The following is a 23,957-nucleotide window of genomic DNA, read 5'->3' as shown; positions in this document are numbered from 1 at the left end:
AATAATGAAAAAAATTCAATTCCATAGATGGAATCGGAAAAAAATTGATTTCATAGATGGAATCGAAAAAATTTCAATTCCATAGAAGGAATCATTTTTTTTCAATTCCATAGATAAAATTGAAAAAAAATATTCAATTTCATAGAAGAAGCAAAAAATTAATTCCATAGAAGTAAGCAAAACATATTCAATTCCATAGAAGTAAGAAAAAAATTAAATTTCATAGAAGTAAGCAAAAACATTAATTCTTAATTTTCCATCTCATCTGTGCGCGAATATTTTTTTAAAAAGTTTGGAGCTATTAATTAATGAGTCATAGTCAATAGCAACAGTCAATCGACTCGTAAGGAAATTGCCAGCATCGAATTAAGATAGATGTCTAGTTTTTCTACTCGGTTCATTTATTTTCAAAAACACATATATATAGTACCTAGAGGATACAAATCGTCAAATTCAGTTGGAGGCTACATAAGGAGGATACGAATTTTTTTTTTTTTGATTGAAACCCGTAGTACTGTAGTAGGTATTGTACTTGATCTGAATTCGAATTTTAATTGATTCGTGTAGCTCCAATTCCAGCCATCTGTTATTTCCATTAGGACTGGTATTCGCTGAAAATGGTTCAACTTGACAATCTTTGTCTACGTCGCAGGTATATAGTATGCATATTAAAAATGATGAAATTGACAGACTTTTCGTTGTTCATTAGAATACTTAATTATGAAGACATTGAAACTAAAGAGTGAGGCTATGCTATTGTGCATAGCGGGGATAATTTTTATTTTTTTATTTTTAAAGTAAGAACAATTTAATCGAAATAATCAATGTAATATGTTGACAAAATATTTTGTCAACATATATATATACATGTGTGTACACACACACACACATGTGTGTGTATATATATATATATATATAGAGTGGCTAATATCAAAACGTTTGCACCAACCCTCCCGTGCAACCGATTCAATTTCCAATTTTTAAAGTCAAAATGATAAATCTGAACCGTTAGATGTGTTCTCCATATTAAAATCTGCTTGGAGACCAAATTTTATATTTTTTGGAATTTTTTTACTATTTATTAAGCCACTTTGAAAATCGCTGATCCAACGGTGGCTTTTTGGAACAGTAAAATCAGAAGCCACCGTTGGATCAGCGATTTTCAAAGTGGCTTAATAAATAGTAAAAAAATTCCAAAAAATGTAAAATTTGGTCTCCAAGCAGATTTTAATATGGAGAACACATCTAACGGTTCAGATTTATCATTTGGACTTTAAAAATCGGAAATTGAATCGATTGCACGGGACGGTTGGTGCAAACGTTTTGATATTAGCCACTCTATTTATATATATATGAGTACGGCTAACGCGCTTCCTCTAGCATTTGGGCCGAAATGCTTCCGGGGGAAAGTTGAAATTTCAAAATCCAAAAAGTCGATCTGAACCGTTCATCTTCTTCTCCATATTAATATCTGCTTGTAGACCAAATTTTACATTTTTCTGAAATTTTTTACTATTTATTAAGCCATTTTGAAAACCGCTGATCCAACGGTAGCTTCTGATTTTTACTGTTTGGTAAGCCACCGTTGGATCAGCAATTTTCAAAGTGGCTTAATAAATAGTAAAAAAATTTCAGAAAAATGTAAAATTTGGTCTCCAAGCAGATATTAATATGGAGAAGAAGATGAACGGTTCAGATCGACTTTTTGGATTTTGAAATTTCAAATTTCCACCGGAAACATTTCGGCCCATATGCTAGAGGAAGTGCGTTAGCCATACTCATATATATATATATAGAGATAGGCTAATGTGCATTCGAATGTATATGGTCCGAAGTGCTTACGGTCCAAATTTGATTTTTCAAAATCCAAACGGTCGATCTGAACCGTTCATCTGTTCTCCATATTAATATGTGCTTGGAGACCAAATTTTACATTTTTCTGAATTTGTTTACTATTTATTAAGTATTTTACAAAATTGTTGATCCAACGGTGGCTGCACAAAACAGTAAAACCGTTGGATTAGTGATTTTCAAAGTGGCTTAATAAATAGTAAAAAAATTCAGAAAAATGTAAAATTTGGTCTCCAAGCACATATTAATATGGAGAACAAGATGAACGGTTCAGATCGACCGTTTGAATTTTGAAAAATCAAATTTGGACCGTAAGCACTTCGGACCATATACATTCGAATGCACATTAGCCTATCTCTATATATATATATATATATATATATATATATATATATTTAAGTAAACTATACATATGAGTTCGACTAAATGTTATGTTACTAATTGATAAAGGATGTCATTAACTAAAAACCTCAGGAACACTACATTATTGTGCAATCAGAAACTCAGGCACACTACAATTAATATTAAGAATATTTTTTATTTGAATTAGTAGGGAAAAGATACTTGATCAAGGTTCTCTCTGGTGAGAGAACTGTTGATAGTGTTTTATGTTGTGTGTTGATAGGAAAAAGGTGTTTCATCAAAGTTCTTTCTTAAGAGAGAACCGGTGAAAAATGACTTAGGTTGTATTAATAAAAACATGAGTGTTGAACACGTTCTTTCTTATTGAGAGAATCATTCATGATCTCTTGAGTATAAGATATATAAAAAATATAATATGATAAATGAGTTTTACAAAAATGAGCATAATAAAGACTATAGTTCTACCTTTTTCATTTAGTTCTTCTTTTCTACTTAATTTCTTTAGGCAAGTCAGTATGCGTGTCACTCAATTAATGTGATAATACATGTACTGGTCTTCTCCTTTTTTATTTATTTTTTTAGCAAATAATAAAAAGGAAAGGATGAAGGTTGACACCTAAGAATGGCTGTCTCATAGAACTCAGCTGACATCCAAGGATCTCTATAAAATACATAAACATATTTTGTCTTAAAAACATAACAAAAAAAATATATGTTCCATGTATAAATGTGATCTCTCTCTAGAGCTTAACCATTTCTATGATTTTTAGCTTTAGACGTGGATCAATAAGATAAAGTATTATATGTGTATAAACAGAAAAATGGGAATTTACGAAAGCCTATGCATGATTTATGAGATGAAGGTATAATAAGTCAGTCATCCAATGGATATGCTTGACTGCCTTGTGATTCTCAAGATACAAATATAAATAATTTCTTTGTAATTAAAATGTCATAAAAAGTTAATGCTTGGTTTCCTGAATAGCATGCTGTATAAGTATCATATGTCAGACCAGTGTCATTATCAGTTCAAATCCATTTCTAAGTAAGCCCAATGACAAAATAAAAAACTAAACCAGTCCTTGAAACTTGACTAAACACTGTACCAGCTGTATAATACAAATAAAGTGCCTTTGGCACTCAACTGGAGCATCAAGGGCACTTGATCACCTTTTCTAACTTATCAGTCAACTAAAAAAAAATCTAAGGACTAAACTGCAAAACTGACAGCATAGCCAAGTAGAGGATGCAAAATCAGAACTAGCAAATGTATGGAAATTTATATCAAACCCTGGAATGATACTAAAGACAATAGAAATTAAAAAATATGGTAAATGGCGAAATGTGTTGTAATGCCCAAATTGATGTTTCAATCAAGTTCTCCTCGTGAAATAGAACATGACTGCGAAGAAATTGTTTGAAATCATGAAGTAAAACGTTCGAAATGTGAAGAAATCGATATGTACCGAGGTATTGACCGGTACCGGAAATTGATCTATTCCGGTGATCACCGGAGGCCGATATGTTGTGTAGTGGATTCCCCTCAATAAGGCGATCCTAGTCATGCCCTCCTTTGGCCCGATTGTGGCTGGAATCCTATCGGAGATGGTGGGCCCACTCGGCAGGAACCGGAGTTTGGCTTCATCAAGCTTGCACGAATCTCAAAGCATAAGGATGATTCAAATCAGAGCGTTGGATTAAAAAACCAACAGCTCCTGACATATGGGGCCCATTTGTCAACAAATAAATTAAATTAAATCACCAAAACACTAATCTCAAAGCCCAAACCCAGGTCTCAAAGTCTAAAATCCTAATCTTAAGGCCATAGGAAATATATCAAGTCCCACTGCAAATCCTGACGGCCCAGTGACAATCTTAAAGCCCAAATACACATTAAATAAAGGCCCTTTTATTCTTAAGCCCCTCTGACAAAAAAAATTTCAGAGCACATCCTCAATATTTTTATATAGGCCCTCAGCGGCTAGTGAGCGGCTCAGCGCCTCAGAATCTTATAAATTGGCCCCCGTCTGTCAAATTTCCTCAATAAACCCCGTTAGAGTCCCAAATCATAAGTTTCAGACCTAACTAATTTATTGGAAGGTTCCTAAAACATAAAATCTTCACAAACAAGTTCTTTTTAATAATAATTTCTTCATTTTTAATCCAAATTAACTCAAATCAGTTCCAAATGAATTCAAATCAAATTCAATATTTTTCTAAACCAAAATTAAATATATCTAGACATTAATCAAACTCATGAAATGATCAAAACAAGCCTCCACTCAAGATCAAGTGAATTTTTATAATAAATATACAATAATGATTAAATATGTTTTTTATGTTCCAAACAAATAAATAAGTATACACAACAAGAATGAGACACTTAGAATAAGCTGCAAGTGTAACATTGCTTCGAACAGATACAATAATAAATATACAATAATGATTAACATTGCTTCCAACAGATACAATGGCTTATGTGATAAGCTGCAAGTGCATTGGGCCTATTGGGCCCAACATTGTCTCTACTATCTACATATAAACTTGATATGTACTTGCAGTGGTTCCACAAGAAGAACAAGAATGCCTGGCTGAAGCACTTGAGAAGGTCAAAAATGGTGAAATCCAATACCTCTTTTGTTTACCTGCCACGTGCATCAATCGTAGAAGAAAAAAAAAAGAATAATATAGCGAAGTTGTTGAAGTTCAAAAAAAAAAAAAAAATCACATTTTTTTGCTCCGTGCAGAAGTGCATGGATTATGATGAGCTGAGATGTATGACAAGTAATGCAATTTGTGTGATATAAAATGTCTTTTCTATGAATTTTCTATGAAAATAATATTTTTTTAATATATCAATTTCTCTGTTATAAGCCTTATCAAGTTAAAAAATTATAAAAATATTTTTGATTAATATCATAATTAAACATATGATATGAAGTATAATTTATTTAATTTTTTACTGTTAGATATTAGTGAAAATCAGGTTAGTGTTATTGCACTTTGTTTTACAAATTTTATTTTTACTAATTGTTGGCTAAATAATTGCCTGCTACTTACACAAATGACGTTAAATATTTACGTACTAATCCGTAGTCCAAATCATATGAGTTACTTAATTATACACTATTATCAAAATACAATTCATGGAGACTATAAATTGTTATTATAATCATGTCGCTTTATATGGACAAAATATATATTGTATTATATATTCTCTAAGTTCTTCTAATTTTCTCTCTTAATTAAAGATTCTCACTTTCATGGAGTCTGATAGTGTCGGATGGTAATCGTTTAATCCAAGAAGCTAGTCCAATCAGGGGTGTTCATCGGGGCCGGTTTATTTGGTTTTTAACCGAACCAAAAAAGTTTGGTTCAAATGATTTGGTTTTTCGGTTTAATTGGTTCGGTTTGATTTTAATTTTGATACTGTTCGGTTTTATCAATTTATTCAGTTTATTATATCTAAAACTGCAATAACCAAACCGACCGATTACGTATAAGTTAACCTAGTCCAAATCTAAACCGTTCTCCTCTTCGTTCGCATTTTTCCAAGTCTCCTTCTCCAAATCATGCCTTCACCTGGGTCTATTGGACGAACCCCTGCTCCCACCTAATTAACCTACTGTCGCTTCACCCTACCCTGCTCATCCATCAAATCGCCGAAATAGCTGCCCCTATTGCACAATGTTTCGCACAGCACATGTACGATTCATTTCTTGTTTACCTTCCCATCAATTACCCCTTTTCGATCTTCTTTTGCTAAATTGCTCTCTCACTGACTCTTTCTCTCTCTCTCTCTCTCTCTCTCTCTCTCTCTCATTTCAATACTTCAATTAATCAATTTCCCTCAAAAACTCTCTCCTGTGCTATTTTTTTTTATCCTTTTTCTCTCTTATTTATCCATTACTTTGAAAGGAAATTATCTCACGTAAGCTCATTTTTTTTTTTACTTTTCTTTCTTATCTATTTGGTCCAACTAACCCAAAAAAAGCAGACAGATATGAGAGTTCTTTAATTTCACTTTTAATTAGGCATTATCTACTGGTATCTGCTGGAACCTGATTAAGCAAATTTAAGGTATAAGAGAAGTTCTGGCGCATGTGCCCTTTTCACATTTGTTGTTTGTTTGTTTTAGTTTTGAAGTTGGTTATTTAGTATTAAACCATAATGTAAAGTAGTTTTCTTGTGAATTTTTTGTGTTAATTTACAGCACCCATATAAGTCAACTTGTGAATTTAATCATTTTAGTGTGGTACATGAGTGGTACAGTGGTATAATATTTCATATTATTGCTGAATTTATGTACAATGTTTCATATTATTGATGAATTTATTGTTGACAGTATATTAATCTCAACTTGTGAGCTGTAAATGCCTTGTTTGATAACAATCTTAACTAAACAATGGTTTTTTCGGTAACCGAACAAACCGACATTTACTTTGATTCGGTTTTAATCGGTTGCTATGCAAACTTCAGTCGGTTCGGTTCTATTTTTGAAAAGCCTATTTTATTTCGGTTTTAACCGAATTGAACCGATGAACACCCCCCTAAGTCTGATAATGATAATTTCATTCAAGGAACAAATTTTGAAAGTAATTTGCTGTTACATTATGCTAAAGATATGTACTGTCCCACGCTTGATGCTAAAGACGACTGAATCAGGATAGGCAATTAAAAATTGAATTCTTTATTATTCAAATTAAGTAAATACATTAGTTATTTTATAATGTTTTTTTGCTGGGTCTTATTCAAACAATTTACATGGTTTAATTAGTTTTATTTATTGGAGTGAATTAACTGTCTTCCAAACTCAAACTCCGAAACTTCTTCGAACTATTCCTGTCTAGCATGATGCCCAACACTTTAAAACTCTGTTTACAATCCTTTAAAGTACTACTAATAAGCCTTTATATCTAAAATCTAATTACTAATTCACCTCCTAACTACTTTATTTCTAAATTTGCCTTCCAATCGAAAAAGAAAAAATTTCTTTCATCCACCTTTTTTTTCTCCGATTATTCTCATCGGATTTTCCTGATAGTGTTAAATTTTGCTAGTCTAGAATTATGATTATTCTCATTCTTTTTTTTTTTGCCTTAGAGATAAATTGAAAGTTGAACTAGTTAGAGGACCGTTCGACACATTTTCTCTTACTAGTATCAAACCCGTGTGTTGCAACGGAAACATATTATAAAATGATGAAGATCAAGAGTTTGATTTACAATTTGAATTTCAAACTTTGATGCAACAAAATAGATTTGATTAAAAAAAAAGACAAATGACTTGTAGAAATATATACATTCCATAGGCAAAAGCCTAAAGGACAAAAAATATTTAGTGAAAGTGGATTCGTATTAATAAATTAGTTGCTCCATTTTGTGACACAAATTATAGTTAATGTCACTAACATTCCTCTTCAATTTTTTTTTATATATAATTAACAAGTGAAACTAAGAACGAAACTGAACATACTAATAAAAAATAATATGTTATCTTATCAAAATTGAAGAAGTAAAATTGTAAAAAGATTCAATATAGCTTAAATTGAGTAATGCATAAAATTTGGAGATATCAAATAATTGATAAGATATTAAATGTTGATAAAATATTTTTAAAAGATGTCAGCAAATTGATATTCTTAAAAATAAATTGATTGTCAATCGTGATTCTTAAATAAGAAAATAAGGAATGGGAGATAGCTGGAGAGGAGAAATAAGAAAATGAATAAATTGATTTTCTCTCCAATTTTGTTCTCTATTCAATTTTAATTGTAACATATTGTATAGTAGTATGTGTGACAAGTACGTTTCTAACTAAATTTAGACTTCTACACGTAAAAAATATGCAATTAATCAAAAGAAGACAGATTATTTGATTGGGGGGCTAATATTAAATTCAAAGTTTTATCTTTCAATCATAGTTGTTGGCGGATGAAAACATCTACATGCATAATATAAGAATGAAGATTAATTTATTTCTTATTGTTTATTTATTTTTATTTTTTTTCGAAAGCCTGATAAGGACTATCAGGTGGTTACAACATTTTTATTTACATCATAAAAAATAACAACAAGAATACAATATCTTAAACAAAGCAACCTGTCGTACATCATCCAAACCTTTGCTCGGAATTTAAATTCAAACATTTGCTCGGAATTTGAAAACGATCAGAATCGAATGACCCAAAAGTCAACTCAGCCCGACCCCAAAAAATAATCTAAAATCGAACGAACTAAAATCTGATTTGAAACTCGAAAATTAAAATACTTAAACCAAGCAATAAAAAACTTGAAATAATATCAAGTCACGTGATCTTAATCTCGACCTAATTATCTTCGAGACGAGTTGATTAGTCTAAAAAAATGGACATATCCGAATAATACGTCCACTCTTAAATCCGTCGTAATATTTGAGGCTAATTAATTAATGTGCATGTTTGGTTGTAAGTAAAGATATTCTAATTAATGTGCATGTTTGGTTTGCAATTTATCATATTTGGCCTGCTGGAGCTTTTGGTGTACTAAGGTGATGAATAGAAAGAAATTATAAGATAAATGTTACCCTAACTAGACCCACAAATAGAGAAAGCTACTCTATCCGAAAAGAGAGATCTAGTAACTTAAACCACTTACTTGATAACCAAACATGACCAATAAATGTCAATGTCATGAATATGCAGATCTTTACCGCACAAATTTGACCACAGTGCTATGATCACAAAATGGAATACCTTAACCCGGTATTAGAAAATGGAATGATGCTATGCTATTATGCATAGTGCACATTGGTTTGTACTTTGGACTAATATTTCAGTTTACAAAATTAAAATAGTCAATATATATCGTTCAAAATGATCACAATATGGAAAATTACTTGAAGACTAAATTTTATATTCTTTTAGAATTTTTTTTACTATACTTTCTAGATAGGTCAAATATATAATAAATTTGATATGTAAGTATGTCATATATATAGATATTATGTTATTTTTTTGAAGTAGAAACATAGGAGTTATGCTCATATAATCCATTAATTAAAAACACAAGGTGTGTCAATTATATAGAGATTATGTTGAACGGTTCAAATTTAAAAAATGAAGACATTGATTCAAAATACGGACCAATATATTTTATGTATAGTACCATGGCCTCGTATTGGAACATAAACTTGGATGAAATGTAAACAGTAATAGTTATCTTATAATTAAAAAATCAATACGATTTTACTTGTAAATCTTTTCCTAATTAATAGTAACTAGCACATGCAGCAAGAAATTAAATCACCTGGCCAAAATTTATTGTGAAAAGATTTACTGGAAAACAAAAGGAAAGATACAGTGAATCTAGTGATAATTTCATCCTTTGTTTTCCGGGTGATTTAATTTCTGGCTGAATCTATCTTTGTTTTCCAGCTAGCCTCTATATACAGTGAATCCATGATCTCATCCTTACTGGAAATCACCCTCCATTAAAGAAATAGCTCTACATTAATGGAAAACCTAAAAACCTATCATTACCCCCATTTATCTTTGTTCAAGAAAAAAAAATTAAGGATGAGATCATGGATGGAGACAGTAAATTTTTTGTTTCTACTGATTTCATTACTCTGCATTGAATCAGAAGGTGTTGGGTCTCAAAATGAGCACAATCACAAGGTAATCATAGACTATATCTGGATATAAACTTTCTATTTTCACAAAGAAAAAAAAATTGTTTTTTCATTTCCTTCCTCTTGCAGGTTGAGTCAGAAGAAAACCGGATGGCATCGGCAAATGCGCGAGGATCTGTTGATAACTGCTCATCTCATAATGCCATTTTGGGGTCCAAAATTGGCTATAATGTGGTTTCCTATGTAAGCCACTTGATTAGTATTTCATAGTCATCTGATTGTCTGATTTAATTTGTAAAATGCTTTTGTTTATTTGTTAGACTGGTCTTTATAGTTTATCAGTAGTAGAACTCTTGATTAATAAATAATATCGACCGTTATTGCCTATATCATTGTATCTAGACTACAATCAGAGGTATTGGGCTCTTTTGTCCTGGTATTGGATTCTTTTGGGCTCTAATTTTGCTTCCGTCCAATTTGCTTGAAGATCCGTGCGCACCCGTTTCAATATTTGTGTGGATAAAACACGTACGCATCTTGAAGCGAATTGGGTGGAAGCGCTGCCTATTGAATCCAAATTTGAATCTGATGGACATCAGACCTACCCTTTTCCTGAGTTTGCTACTTCATATGATATATACTGTTACAAGGTACAGCATTGCTGTGTCTTGATACATACACAAAGTAGTACAAGTGCCTTCTCAGAACTTAGACGCTTTATTGAATCTTAATTACTGATTGCATATGTATCATGTTTGAATGTAGTCTGCTATATATGAGTTACCGGGTAACGGAGTTTACTTCGGGGCAGGGGGGAGATTTGATATCTATGGCTATCAGAATTTGACAGCAGATGTAATCGTCTCAACCGCAGTCTGGATTTCCGGTGTTAATGATGCAAACTTAGAAGTAATCCAAGCAGGATGGCATGTATGTTCATTCAACATTTTTCTTTTTCTTCTCTTTTTTATTTGTGTAATAATCACAGGAGATGCTTAAATTTTGAGTGGTTTTTTACCTTTTAGTCAAATTACAAGTATTTGATCATTTCAGTAGAGTTGTGGTGTCATGTAAGATTTATTTGATTGAATGATGTTATTTTTGTAATTTTATTAAACTAATTATTTCATTGAGATATTAATGTTTTGGTTTTTTAATATCTAGGTAAATCAAGCTCTATATGGTGATTCAGGAACAAGATTCTTTACCAGATGGACGGTATAAACTAATTTATGTTGATTTTTATTTTATTTAATGAAAAAGTCTCACAAATTCTGCATCAAAAATTTACTTATGACTATTTGAAATCATAACACCCGAAAGAACATTTTAGTACCTCAACAATTGAAATCTATCACTTGCTATATCAAGAATAATATAGTGATCTGTACTATGGATCAATATATTTAAATTTAAATTTCAAGCAGTCATGATCTTCATATGAAATAATACTTGTATGTTAAATTTTACATTTTCTAGAACATTTTTACTATGTTTTTTTAGATCAATTGATTTTCTACTTATCTAAATAAATAGTAAAAATTCTAAAGAATGTAAAATTTAGTCGACAAGTACCATCATATGGAGATCATATTTAACGGTTCAGATTGATTGTTTGAATTTTAAAAGCAAAGATATTAATCTATAGTATGGAGCAATTTATACTATGCATAGCACCATAGCCTCACTCATAATATTTTACATGTGTTATCATCATCCTTTTGTTAAAATTATAGGCTGATGGGTATGTTCGAACGGGCTGTTACAACACTTTGTGTGAAGGCTTTGTCAAGGTTGCAAATGCACCTCTATCTCCAGGACAAGTTCTTCCCATTTCAACACCCGATGAACATCACGACTTGCGAATATGGATTGAGAAGGTACATTTTACATAATTGATGCAATCTAAATACTTACTAATAAATGGGTCTAATTGAAATCAAAGTGATGCATGATTAGCATCTGAAAAAGAATCTCTAATTGATAACACATCACATCTGAAAAAGAGAGACTTTGTTGCAGAATTTTGAGCGATGATAACAGTGTTGTAATTGTGGATGTCAGGATCACACAGAAGACTGGTGGTTGTATGCATCGACTGAGAGCACCGGTAGTGGTCAAATCGGCTACTGGCCGAAGTCGCTCTTCACTAGATTAGCGCAGAATGCTACTGACATCAATTTCGGTGGCCTTGTACAAGCGATAGAGGGCTCACCGAGTCCACCTATGGGCAGCGGGCATTTTCCAAATGAAGGGAGTGCTGCATACTTTGCGAATGTCGAGTATGTCGATCAATTCGGTCGTAAAATTGCCGGCATTTTGCCTTCAGTTGTCACCAACAAGAATTGTTATGATGTAGGTGACATGAAAGATGCGCAGTTTAGCTATGGTGGACCTGGTGGCTGTCTTAGAAGATGAGACATATATTTGCTGTCAGTATTTTTGGTTTTTGTTATATATATATCGGAGCAATAATAAATCATTGATTTAATAATTCTTGAGCGTCTAATGACATCTTTTCTTCTCTCGTGATTTTAAAAAGCATAATTTTGATCAACAGAAACATAATGATAAAGTTAGTTCTTAACTACAAGTCTAAAATTACCTTCTCTCTTGATTAAATAAAGAAGAAGAAGAATATGAAAAATGTTTTTTTTTTATAGTTTTTAGTTTTTTGTAATTGGTCGAGTTTCATTTCATTTTCTTTTTTTTTTCTCCTTTTTATTTAAAAAAGGGGGTTGAGAGGAGGAAAATAAATTTTGATAAAATATGGTGTTCTTCATAAACAAGCAAATGAGGTATCACTTACCAAACAAAAAATTAAATATAAAGAGCAGAGAAGTTCTGGTAATCGGTATATATATATAGTAGAACCGTGAAGACTGAAAATATTATTTAGATAGATAATATATTTGCTCCTTTATTTTTTTTTGCATTCATGGTACCTTTACTTTTTAATTTTTTAAAAGCAAAAACTTGTATGTCAAATTAAAACCATTTAGATATGATTTTTATTATTTTCTTTACATGCACATAAAAATTTATCATTTTTTAGTATTATTTTTATATTAATCAATAAGTTAAAAAAATCAACATCCATAATTTGTCCATATATCTCGGGGTATTTTTTTTGAAACTTTTGCTAACGATAATCACAAAATCGAAATGTCGTAATCTTTTAGATAAATTTCGCCGAAGGTTACTATATTTTTCCTTTATCACGAATTGGTCACTAATAAAATATACTCATTCCGTCCAAAATTGAGTGACCAATTCATAATAAAGAACGAAGTTTAGTGAGAATTTATTCTGATCTTTTATATGGGAATAGAGAAAATGATATAATCAAATCCAACAGTTTAATTTTAACATTTGAATTTTAAATTTAAATTGTTCAGTTAAAAAATAAAGACACAAAAATAACTTGATCCTTCCTCAATTCTCCTTTACTCTCTCTCTCTCTCTCTCTCTCTATATATATATATATATATATATATATATATATATATATATATATATATAGCTACTAGTATCATACCCGTGCGTTGCAACGGGATATATTATAAGAAACAAATATATCAATGAAAATAATAATTATCTAAAAATTAAAACACATGTTAATAAAAAAATTATATGATTATGTATTTTTAATTAACTTTAATCGTGATCTCTGATAATAATTTGATGATGTGATGATTTTTTTATTTTTAAGTACCAATGTTATCAAATAATAGCTCGATTCGAATCTAATATCAAATATCATACAACAATTCAATATCAACATATAATATGATATCAAAAAACATAAATAAAAAGTGTTATCGTGTGTATGTATAGGATATATATACACACACACATAATATAAGAAAAATATATATTTACACACACGCTCCAATTTATATTCTTCTTTGTTTTCAATTTAGAACACACACACACACACACATTGTTATATTCTATATCGGAAATATATTCTAAATTGCCCACACCAATATGTATAGAAACAAAGAAAGAGAAATAAGGAAATAAAAAAAAATGATTTTCATTATGATCCGTATAGAAACGAAGAAGAAAACAATAAATAAGAAAATGGAAGGTGGAGTCTTCTCAATTGAAGAGGAGAAATATGGAAACAAAAAAAAAAGGAAACGGATAAATATATCACTAAATTTTAGAATTTATTCAATTTTAATTGTAACGTATCGTGTGGCAGTATATGTGGTGGGTATGTTTTTAACTAAATTTAGACTTCTATACATAAAACAGATGCATTTAATCAAAAGAAGACAAAATATGTAATTGGAGAGTTGAGATCAAATCCGAAATTTCATCTCTCAATCGTAGCCGTTGGCGGATCGGACACCCAACGTGCTTAATAATAGAATGGAGATATTAGGAGAGTAATACAAATATAGGAATAACAAACGATTTCTTGTCACCTTACATGTATTTTTTCTTATCCTTTATTTTATCCTTTTGGCAAACTGATGGCCCAATAAAAGCGTGGTTAATTTTATTTAAGTGTTTTTTTTTGACGTAGAGATATTTTAAAGAACACTCTTATTATTAAGTTTTATATAAAATAAATTAAATGAATAATTATTTGGACTATTCAGCAATAACTTTTGCAATAATATATATAGTATGTTACATTTTTTTAGTAAAGGTTAATTGGACTATTCAAACTATGTTACATTTAACTTAAGTAGGTTAATTTGGAGACTATAGTATTGTTTCGGGATATGTTTTTAAAATTGAGCATGATCCTTTTCATTGATTAATATATTACATCATATATACATTTTCATGAATTATGCTCAACATGATGACTGAAACATTATTTAAGAATAAGCTATCACATGTAACATTGTTTATAAACAAAGTAAATGTTTCTTATATTGTCATTGTGCAACACATGTGACAATATATATTCTATAACAATTAATTAAAAATAAAGAAAACAACCACCAACCATATCAAATTGTGAACAGTGAAAATCATATCAAATATCAAATCAAGAAGAAAAGTGCCCCACACGTACTTCTCACTTCTCATAATCTATAACCAAAACCAGAAGTTCTCACTTCTCATAAACCCCAAAAGAAAAATAAACAAATATGCAATCTTCTCTCTTCTCCTCCTTAATCCTAACCCTAACCTTAGTTCTTGCTTCTATCACCTCCGCCGCTGTGTCCTCCCTCTCTGACTCGAACCTCACAGCTTACCAAGTCCTGTAGATGTACGGTTTCCCAGTCGGGATCCTTCCATTAGGCATTACTCGCTATGAACTCGACCATTTCGACTGGTAAATTCAAGGTTTACCTCAATGACGCCTCAGGCAAGATCCCGATCCTAAGCTGGTACCAACTCCATTACAAGAACACTATCTCTGGCATGATCACCAAGGACCGGCCGCCTCTATAATATCTCTGGCCTAAGTGTCAGAGATCAACTCATTGGGCATAGTGTTATTGAGGTCTCGAGATCGACATGTCGATGATCTCAAGTTCTATGCTGGGTTTAGAACTGCATTCGGGATTGAAAACTTTTGCAAGTCGCCGAAGTGTTGTTACGGGTTTAGCTGCAATGGTCTTAATTATAAGCAAAAGTTTTGGTACCTTATCTCAGTCGCTTGACTGTGTATGCTGCTGTAATTAACTGTTGAGATTTTTCAACTTTTGCGTATCCTCTGAGATATATATCTCAACTTTTGCGTGACCGACGTGTCCGGTGCTTATTCGTGGGTGATGTAGGGTCAGTATTTTGTGTGCTTTGAGATTCGTGTAGAACGTCTTTAAACGGTTGAGATTTTTCATAAAATCACGCAAAGTTTGTGTACTACTACTAATTTTGTACAGTATTTCACCCTCTCTTGTTTAAACAGGCCAGAATAATTAATAAGATAAATTCTAAATATGATGCCGATAATGTGTCCTATTGTGCTAAAAAGGCTTTAGGCCTGTTGTTTATTAGTAAGATGCAGAGCTCACACTTTAGGCCTGTTGTTTATTTTGAAAGGCTTCTTCTTTGTTTCCAAGCCCAAATAATTGCACACTGGGAAGTGGCAAGTCATCTCCAGTTTTATTAATTAACTTTCGCCAAATTTTCTGTCACAAATTTCATCTACATTAGTATTAAACTATGCAATTAATAAGAATTTGTGGTTGTTTGTCGCATGACTTTTGTAGACAAATTATGTAATTATGTGTTCGTGAATAAGAAAAGGAATTATTAGTGGATAAGATATAACAACGAATATATGAACATAAATAATTTCGTCACTTATAATACACATATATCCAAATTTCTTCTCCTTTTCTTTTATTAAGAACTCTCATATTTGTATATTTGTTATCTATTATATATATTACATTGTAAATGGAAGTTTGTAATTTATATTATATTGTAGTATTTTATCGCAGCAATATCATTATAAAAAGCTTATTATTATTATTATTATTATTATTATTATAGTGATATTATTTTAAATAAAATATTTGTTATTTTTGCATTTTTATAGTAATTTAATTAATTATATGTCTTATATCTATATTCAAGTTTGTATTCATGAAATATTCATTTTAGAGTAAAGATATTATTCCTTACTTCTAGTCCTCTAATAGTCCCCTCCCCCCTCACCATCCCAACTGTTTTATGGTTCTAACTGTCTTGATCCTCTTTTTCTCTCGATCAGCAAAAAACAAAATCAGGTGCACGCTCTTCATGGCCTTCGTCTCTTCTTGACTTTCACGTGGTGCACCGTCGAGATTCGGCGAGGAGATCCGATGCAATCTAGCACAATCTTACCTCAACTTCGATGAGATTCAGCGAGGAGAGCATGATGCACCGTCGAAGAGAATTCATGCTAACCCAACGAAGGTCCTCTTCCTTTACGTTCTTGATTATCGAGTACATTCTTTTTTCTTTTCTTTTTTGAAGGAGAATCTCGTAGGTTTTTGATATTAATAAAAGATCTAAATATTACATGGGTCTAAGCGACTGGCCCAAAAAATAGTACATTTAAATCTAGACAGATAGGCGAAAATAAAAGGTCTAATTTAAATACTGAAATATAAAGCGTGTTCGCTTCTCTCTTTCGCAAATACTTAACTTATGGGGACCTCACTGTAACATCTTCTTTTCTCTTCTGACACCTTGTTTTGTACCAGTAAATGTTAGGAAGCCTCCGTCCCGTCTCTCTGAGTCCCTTTTTGTTCCAGAACACAAAATTAGGTGAGAGAGAGGTCTGAATTGAGCCTATTCTCAACCTCCAGGTGCGCTATTTGGCATTGAAATTCTAATTAGATTCGTCATCAATTCACAAAAATCTTTCAAATCTAATTGTTGGATTTTTTTTATGCACGAATCTCAATGAAGTACAACGGCTAAATTTGAAATAACATGTTCCTGTTATCCCATCCCATCTGGATAACAATTAATATATTTGAACTCCAGTGATGGTGGCATTTTTGTAAAATTTAATTCCATTCGCACAGCGTAATGACGGTGGAATTTAATTTGCCTCACTCGAATAGTGGATGTCATTTTTGTAAAAATGAAATAAAATTATAACCAGTCTAATAATAATTAATGCTGTAATTTAATTTGGAGAGTGGTGCAGTATATATAACTGGTCTCATTTTAATAATGGCGGTATTTATATACAATTTTATGAAAATAATTATAATTCAATATTCTAAATAGCGAAAATCACATTATTACAGAGACTAAAATAATATTATAATTATGAAAACAGCTAATAGCGTTATAGCTTTTAAGACCCAAAAAAGTTATTGTGATACAAATACGCAATTGCGAAATAAGATTGTCTTTAATATATTAAATTTGTTATTTAAAATCAATCTAATAAATTTGAAACTTAAACTTATAAAAAAAATTAATGAGCATAAAAGCAATCTGGTTCTACTTCAAAAATTTCCAATGAGAATTCTATAAGTGCTTAATCGGTGCGTAACACGTTTTAGACCCACATAGATTATCATTATCATTATCATATTAAGCCTTGCTGATCTGCAGCGCACAAACTATCCAACTTTTTTTTAGAGAGATAATAAAGTTCCACTTGGATACCTAATAATAGAGTGGAAAAAACATAACGTTCCGTGATGTGATTAACACGCCGTGACTTTGACCTCGTGCTGTGACTAAGTGAACAGTGACCCGTGTTATGATTAAGTGAACAGTGACCCGTGCCGTGCCATGACCAAGTGAACAGTGACCCATACCGTGCCGTGACCAAAATGTCAAGGGGTGGTTACGGCACGCAAGTCACGCCGTGACTCACGTGCCGTGTCCAAACGTAACTGATCACGTTTCTCACGTTTAACTATTTTTTCATAATTTAAGTTTGTTTTTTCAAGAGTCACTATTTGATTAAGACCTAACGGTCCTAATTACGCATGACGTGCCGTGATCAAAATGTTAAGGGGTGATCACGGCACACGACACGCGAGTCACAATATGAAAAAGTAACACGTGTCGTGCTGTTTCGTAACGGAGCCGGCTCCGCCGTGCCATTTTTCCCACGCTACCTAATACTAATAAGAACTAGTCATATATACACGTGTACGTACTGTCATGTGCCAGCGTAAATTGTATTAACTATTAACCCTATTATGTGTCTGAAATGTGAATCACATTGCGCGGTCCACATATTTGCATTAGATGCTTGGTACAACTGCATATATTATTGCCATGTGTCCATATCGAGAACTATTAAGGAAATATACAAGGACAGCACAAATCTCAAAGCCGACTGCATTAATGGAACGTACGTTAACAGATGTGGACCGTCCGATTGAGATTCGCATTAATATTAATTAAAGGGTCTCGTACTTTATATTATAGGTGTGGTTAATTATTATAAGTGTGGGCCGGATGGTTCCAATTCTAATCAGATGGTCCTTTGGAATCTGAAATAAATGTCCTTTTCAGTTAATGCACATAAAAACAAATTCACATCCTCTGAGATATCTCAACTTTTGTGTGTTTTTCTGAAAAATCTATACCGATCAAATAAGTTCTGCACGAATCACAAAGCACAATAATACTAGTCCCCTGCGCTATCCCCGAATAGGCACCGTACGCGTTGGTAACTTTGAATGAAGGTTTTAACAACAATATTTTTTTGTTTACAAATTCGTCTCACAATAATTATTTGTAGAGTAATTGGTAACTTTTCTAATCATAAAAAGATTAACTTACATAGGAATAAAAATATTAAAAAAAAGTATAATTTGTCTTTTATGAAATAATTAATAATACCACATTTTTATAATGAATATAAATCAAAATAAATTTTATAAAAAAAATACCACAAGATAGAGTTTCAATACAACAAATTTCATGTGCATTTAAGTTATAGATTTTCCAATATAGGAGAATTTTGTGTGTCCATATAAACTTTCAAAATAGCCAATATCTTCATAAAAATACTATAATATCCAATATCTCATCAACAGTTGAAATTATTTCTTCTATACTCTTTTATTTATTTAACATATTATTTAGTTATTTTAAAAATCAAATTGACAAGTATATTTTTTTTTCTAAAGTAAACCATCTGTTTCAAAGTTATTCAAACACTCATCTGTTTTAATTTTATTTTTCTTGTCTTCGTTATGTCTTCAATTTTAGAACTACAACAACTTCAAATTTAAAACACAGATGTCAATATTAAATAGTTAGATATGATTTACATCATTTTCTCTGTACATGCTTAAAAAATCATGATATTTTTCATTTTGTTCTGATTAGTCTCATGAACTTGTAAAAATTCATTGATATAAATAAATTATGGACGTTGATTTTTTTTTTTAATGATTGATTATTATAAACCAAATTAAAAAAGTTATTTTTTATGTGCATGATATATATTACATCTAACAGTTCTATTTTGACATATAAATTATATAATTTTTGTTATTAAAAATTAAAAAATTGAGAAACGCTAGAGTCGAAATGGATACATAAAAAAAACAAATATATATATAGAGTTAAGTTTAACCTAATTAAAATTTCGACTTAGAAATGAAATCTTTTTAAGTTTGTCTAAAACTTTTGCAATAAGATTCATACAATTATAAAATTAAACCATTCTAAACATACGATCACCGAGAGAAAAAAGACATGCATGATGTGACATAACATTTGGTTGGTAGAGATACGGTCCCTCTGTTGCTCGAATTAATTGATCAACCACGATATTCCACGAAATAAAATGATCAATGGGCTCAGTTGTAGGGGTGTAAACGGATCGGATATTATTCGATTTCGTCCAAATCCGAATACAAAGAATTATTTAAATTATTCGATTCATATCTGTATTTGTATCAATATCTGTATTTGTATCCAAAAAATTATAGCGGATAAAGATACAGTTAGATTTTTAACTATTCGTAACTATCTAACTTGTCGAACAAACTCTACTTTATGAAGCTTAAGAAAATTACTTTTTAACTCTATTACCGAGGTTGTTATCCTCGGTGTAGCTTACAACTTAAGCCAAAAATTCTTGACGAACAAGCTCTATGAATATGCGAACGGAAATATGTAATAAAATTGGATTGCGGAATCACAGGACTCTGCTATTCCAAATCCAACCCTTTATTTTATGAAATGTACAAATCTCAAAATTAGTAATTTTCTGTGCACAAATCTCAAAATAAATGAAAGGATAAATTTGGAAGAAAAGAAGTAGATTCTCTTCTCTTTTTGCTAGAGAGCTTTTGGCTAACTTTTTGGGGATATTTGTTGGAGATAATTTACAGTTATAGTTTTGGAGAAAGTGGATATCCTATTTTTAGTTATCTTTACTGTTCAGAAAATAATAATTTTGATCTCCAACAGAAACATAATGATAAAGTTAGTGAATCCTAACTACAATTATCTTCTCTCTTAATTAAATAAAGAAAAATGAGAATATGGAAATAATTTGTGTTTTAGTTTTTGTTTGGCTGAGTTCAAATGCATTTTATTGTTTTACTCCTTTTTTATTAGAGAAAGGGGTTGAGAGGAGGAAAATAAATTTTGATAAATCAAATTTACAAAAAATAAATAAAATATATGATACTTTTCATGTTTGTAGAAAATTTAGCTATTTTTTATGATCCATTTCATTGATTTAAATATTACATCATACATTTTCCATTAATTATTCTAAAAATGATGACTACAAATTGTTTAACAATCATTATCACATGTAATTATTTCCAGCTTGTCAAATGTAATATCTGATTATATATTCTATAACAATTAAATAGAGACAAAAAATGCCACCTACAACCTGAAACTCTTAGATTAGTCAACCGCCACGGTTTGGTCCCACTAAGCATTAGCTGTATACACTCGGTCTAAACAGTATATCCCTATCTCTCCAGTTCTCCATAAGTAACCCAAAACTTTATTTTCAATCTGAATCGTCCGATCATAATTAGGGTCAATCACAAAGCAAATTTGACAGTTCCGATCAAACTACAAAATTTATGTTGCTTTAGGGTCGCGAATTCTCTTTTCTTCCAGTTAAAGATTGTAACAGAAATAGTTTCGCTTCATGCAGCACATAAACCATATTAAGTGCTGCTTTGATTCTACAGTCAGTGCGGTGCATGAAGTCAAAACAGATCTGTTAGAATATACTCGGTCTAAACAATATATCCCCTTCTCTGCATTCATTCCGTGTCCAGATTCCCCAAGGCATCCCATATTTATATTTTCAATCCAAACCGTCCGATCATAATAAGACTCAATCCCAAAAAACATCAAACGGTCCAGATCGAAACATAAAATTTGTGTTACTTCAGGGGTTCCGCAGAGTTCCATTTCTTCCTCTCTCGTTCTCTCAAGACAAAGAAAAAGAAAAATCTTCCCTTCTCAAATCCCAACTTCTCATTTCTCACAAAATTCAACAAAGATGAAAATTTTTCTCCTCTCCTTCGTAACCCTAACCCTAACCCTAGTTCTTCCCTCCGCCGCCACCACCACCATCGCCGCAGTCTCCTCTCCCTCCGATTCGGACCTCACCGCCTACCAAGCACTCCAGACCTACGATTTCCCAGTGGGGATTCTTCCAAAAGGCGCACTCGGCTACGAACTCGATCGATCGACTGGTGCATTCAAGGCTTACCTCAATGGATCATGCGAATTCTCGATCCAGGACTCGTACCAGTTGAAATACCAGAAGGAGATCTCAGGCAAGATCAGGAAAGACCACCTCTCTGACCTCAAAGGAGTAAGTGTCAAAATTCTCTTCTTTTGGCTTAACATTGTTGAGGTTTCTAGAAATGGCGATGAACTCTACTTCTCTGTTGGGATTGCATCTGCTAGTTTCGGAATCGATAATTTCTTCGAGTCGCCGCAGTGTGGTTGCGGGTTTGATTGTGATGATGTTAGAATTAAGCAAAAGATTGGGGGTGGAAGTGCAAAATTGAGACTGGCTTTTTGAGAGGTTTTTTTTTTGCAATTTCGTCCTTTATATGTACAATAATTCGTAGGGAAGTGTATCATTCTGCACAATGTATTGTTGGTCTTTCTTTTGGCAAAAATTATGGATGAGAATAAATTTTTTATTATCATTTGGATATACTTTTTTGCTTGGAATATAATTAGCAATCATGCAAATAGACAAAATTGAATCTATGATTATTTGGGTTTTTTTTTTTGTAAGGTTTATTTTACATTATTGCTGATTGGTTGTCAGTGACATCTGTCCTGATATAGTTGGAGTATTAATTTATCTAGGGGCTTGTTTATAAATTTGCTGAAATGCTGGTGTCATCTGCTATAATTTCCCTGCAGCCTTTTAGTTTTGTTTTATATATGTAGTGGTGTCCATTTGTTCTTTCTTTTTTTTCCTTATTTCTTAGTACTCTTAGGCCGTGTATTTATGCAATAACCAAGATTTTTTTTTTTCATATTAATGAACAAATAATTAGCTTAGCTACCAGACTATTTATATTTTTTTGCTTAATAATTTTGTTTTTTGTCAAAAAAAAAAAACAAAAACAAATAGAACTGTTCTCTTCATCAAAATTAGGTGGAAGTTTTGATGGTAGTTCATTTTGAAAAAAAGGAATTTAAGGTGGAGCCTAATTCATTATTGGCTTTCTGTGTACAAAATCGCATTTAATTGGTTATAAAAGAAAATACTATCTTACAACTGAAAATTGAAATGTTTTTGGATGCTGATTTAAAATACAAAATCTATTTTTTTTATTTCTTATATCTTTTTATCATACCATCTTGATTTTATGAATTTTATGAATATCTTTATCACGATTAAATCTGTTTGTATTAAACAGAGGCTGAGATGAATAAGGTGAAAAAGGACCAAGTCCTGATAATTTATTAATTTTTTTAATTTTTGCAAAATTAATAGTATGTCTCTAAAATGAAATTACATGATATTTATTTATTCAACATCTTTTATCTTAAATTTCAGACTCTGTCTATGATTTTAAATGAAAATAATATAATCTGAAGAGTAGGAAAAAAAATAACAAAATTAAATTACACATAACATTATATATATCAAATCAAACCAAACGATTGGCGGAAAGCTTATCCAATCAACTACGGCATCTATTTATTTATTTTTTTTTTAAATGAGAAAAAAATTGAGCGTTTTTCCATAACAGACAAAACTAATTACTGTCTATATTAGGTCCATATTCTTCCTCTGAAATTTCTAATTATGTCACGCCATCAGATGTCAATATTTTTACGTTATCTTTACACTGAATCTTATCTCTTTTTCTCTGTGGAACCAAAATTAGTGCGAATAGGGGTGTTTATGGGTTCGGTTCAATTAAAATCAAAATAAAATAGATAAACTAATTTTTCTTTTTGGTTTTTTAAAATATATCTGTACTGATTGAAATGAACTTAAACCTATCCGAACTAATCAAATTAATTTTTGTTTTTTTTTAACGATAGATTTAAGTATTTTGTTTGGTTCGGTCTAATCGGCTTTAAACTGTACCAAGCAATATACATTATATTGTAATTAGTTCGGATGGGAGATGGGTTCAAAATTTTCAATCGATATGGTCTAATCGGTTTAAAAAATTTATAAACCAAGCTGAACAACTAAGCTAGCTTTAAATAATGAACTAAAC

General features: G+C 31.3%; 2 protein-coding genes across 2 annotated transcripts; both read left to right on the top strand.

Moving 5' to 3' along the window:
- Positions 1 to 9,781: 9,781 nt before the first annotated feature.
- Positions 9,782 to 12,243, top strand: LOC144553747 (protein neprosin-like). The gene is made up of 6 exons (XM_078301949.1): positions 9,782 to 9,871; positions 9,955 to 10,068; positions 10,591 to 10,755; positions 10,990 to 11,043; positions 11,562 to 11,705; positions 11,890 to 12,243. Exons 1-6 carry the CDS (start codon positions 9,782 to 9,784, stop codon positions 12,241 to 12,243), a joined length of 921 nt encoding a protein of 306 aa, XP_078158075.1.
- A 9,451-nt stretch (positions 12,244 to 21,694) lies between these two features.
- Positions 21,695 to 22,421, top strand: LOC144554588 (uncharacterized protein At5g01610-like). The gene has a single exon (XM_078302898.1). The coding sequence runs from the start codon at positions 21,755 to 21,757 to the stop codon at positions 22,283 to 22,285; it is 531 nt and encodes a 176-aa protein (XP_078159024.1). The 5' UTR covers positions 21,695 to 21,754; the 3' UTR covers positions 22,286 to 22,421.
- Positions 22,422 to 23,957: the final 1,536 nt, after the last annotated feature.

The sequence above is a fragment of the Carex rostrata genome, chromosome 5 (genome assembly GCF_964058835.1).
Source record: "Carex rostrata chromosome 5, lpCarRost1.2, whole genome shotgun sequence".
Classification (NCBI taxonomy): domain Eukaryota; kingdom Viridiplantae; phylum Streptophyta; class Magnoliopsida; order Poales; family Cyperaceae; genus Carex; species Carex rostrata.
The sequence above is the reverse complement of the archived record's forward strand: the minus strand, read 5'-3'. Positions and strand labels throughout refer to the sequence as shown.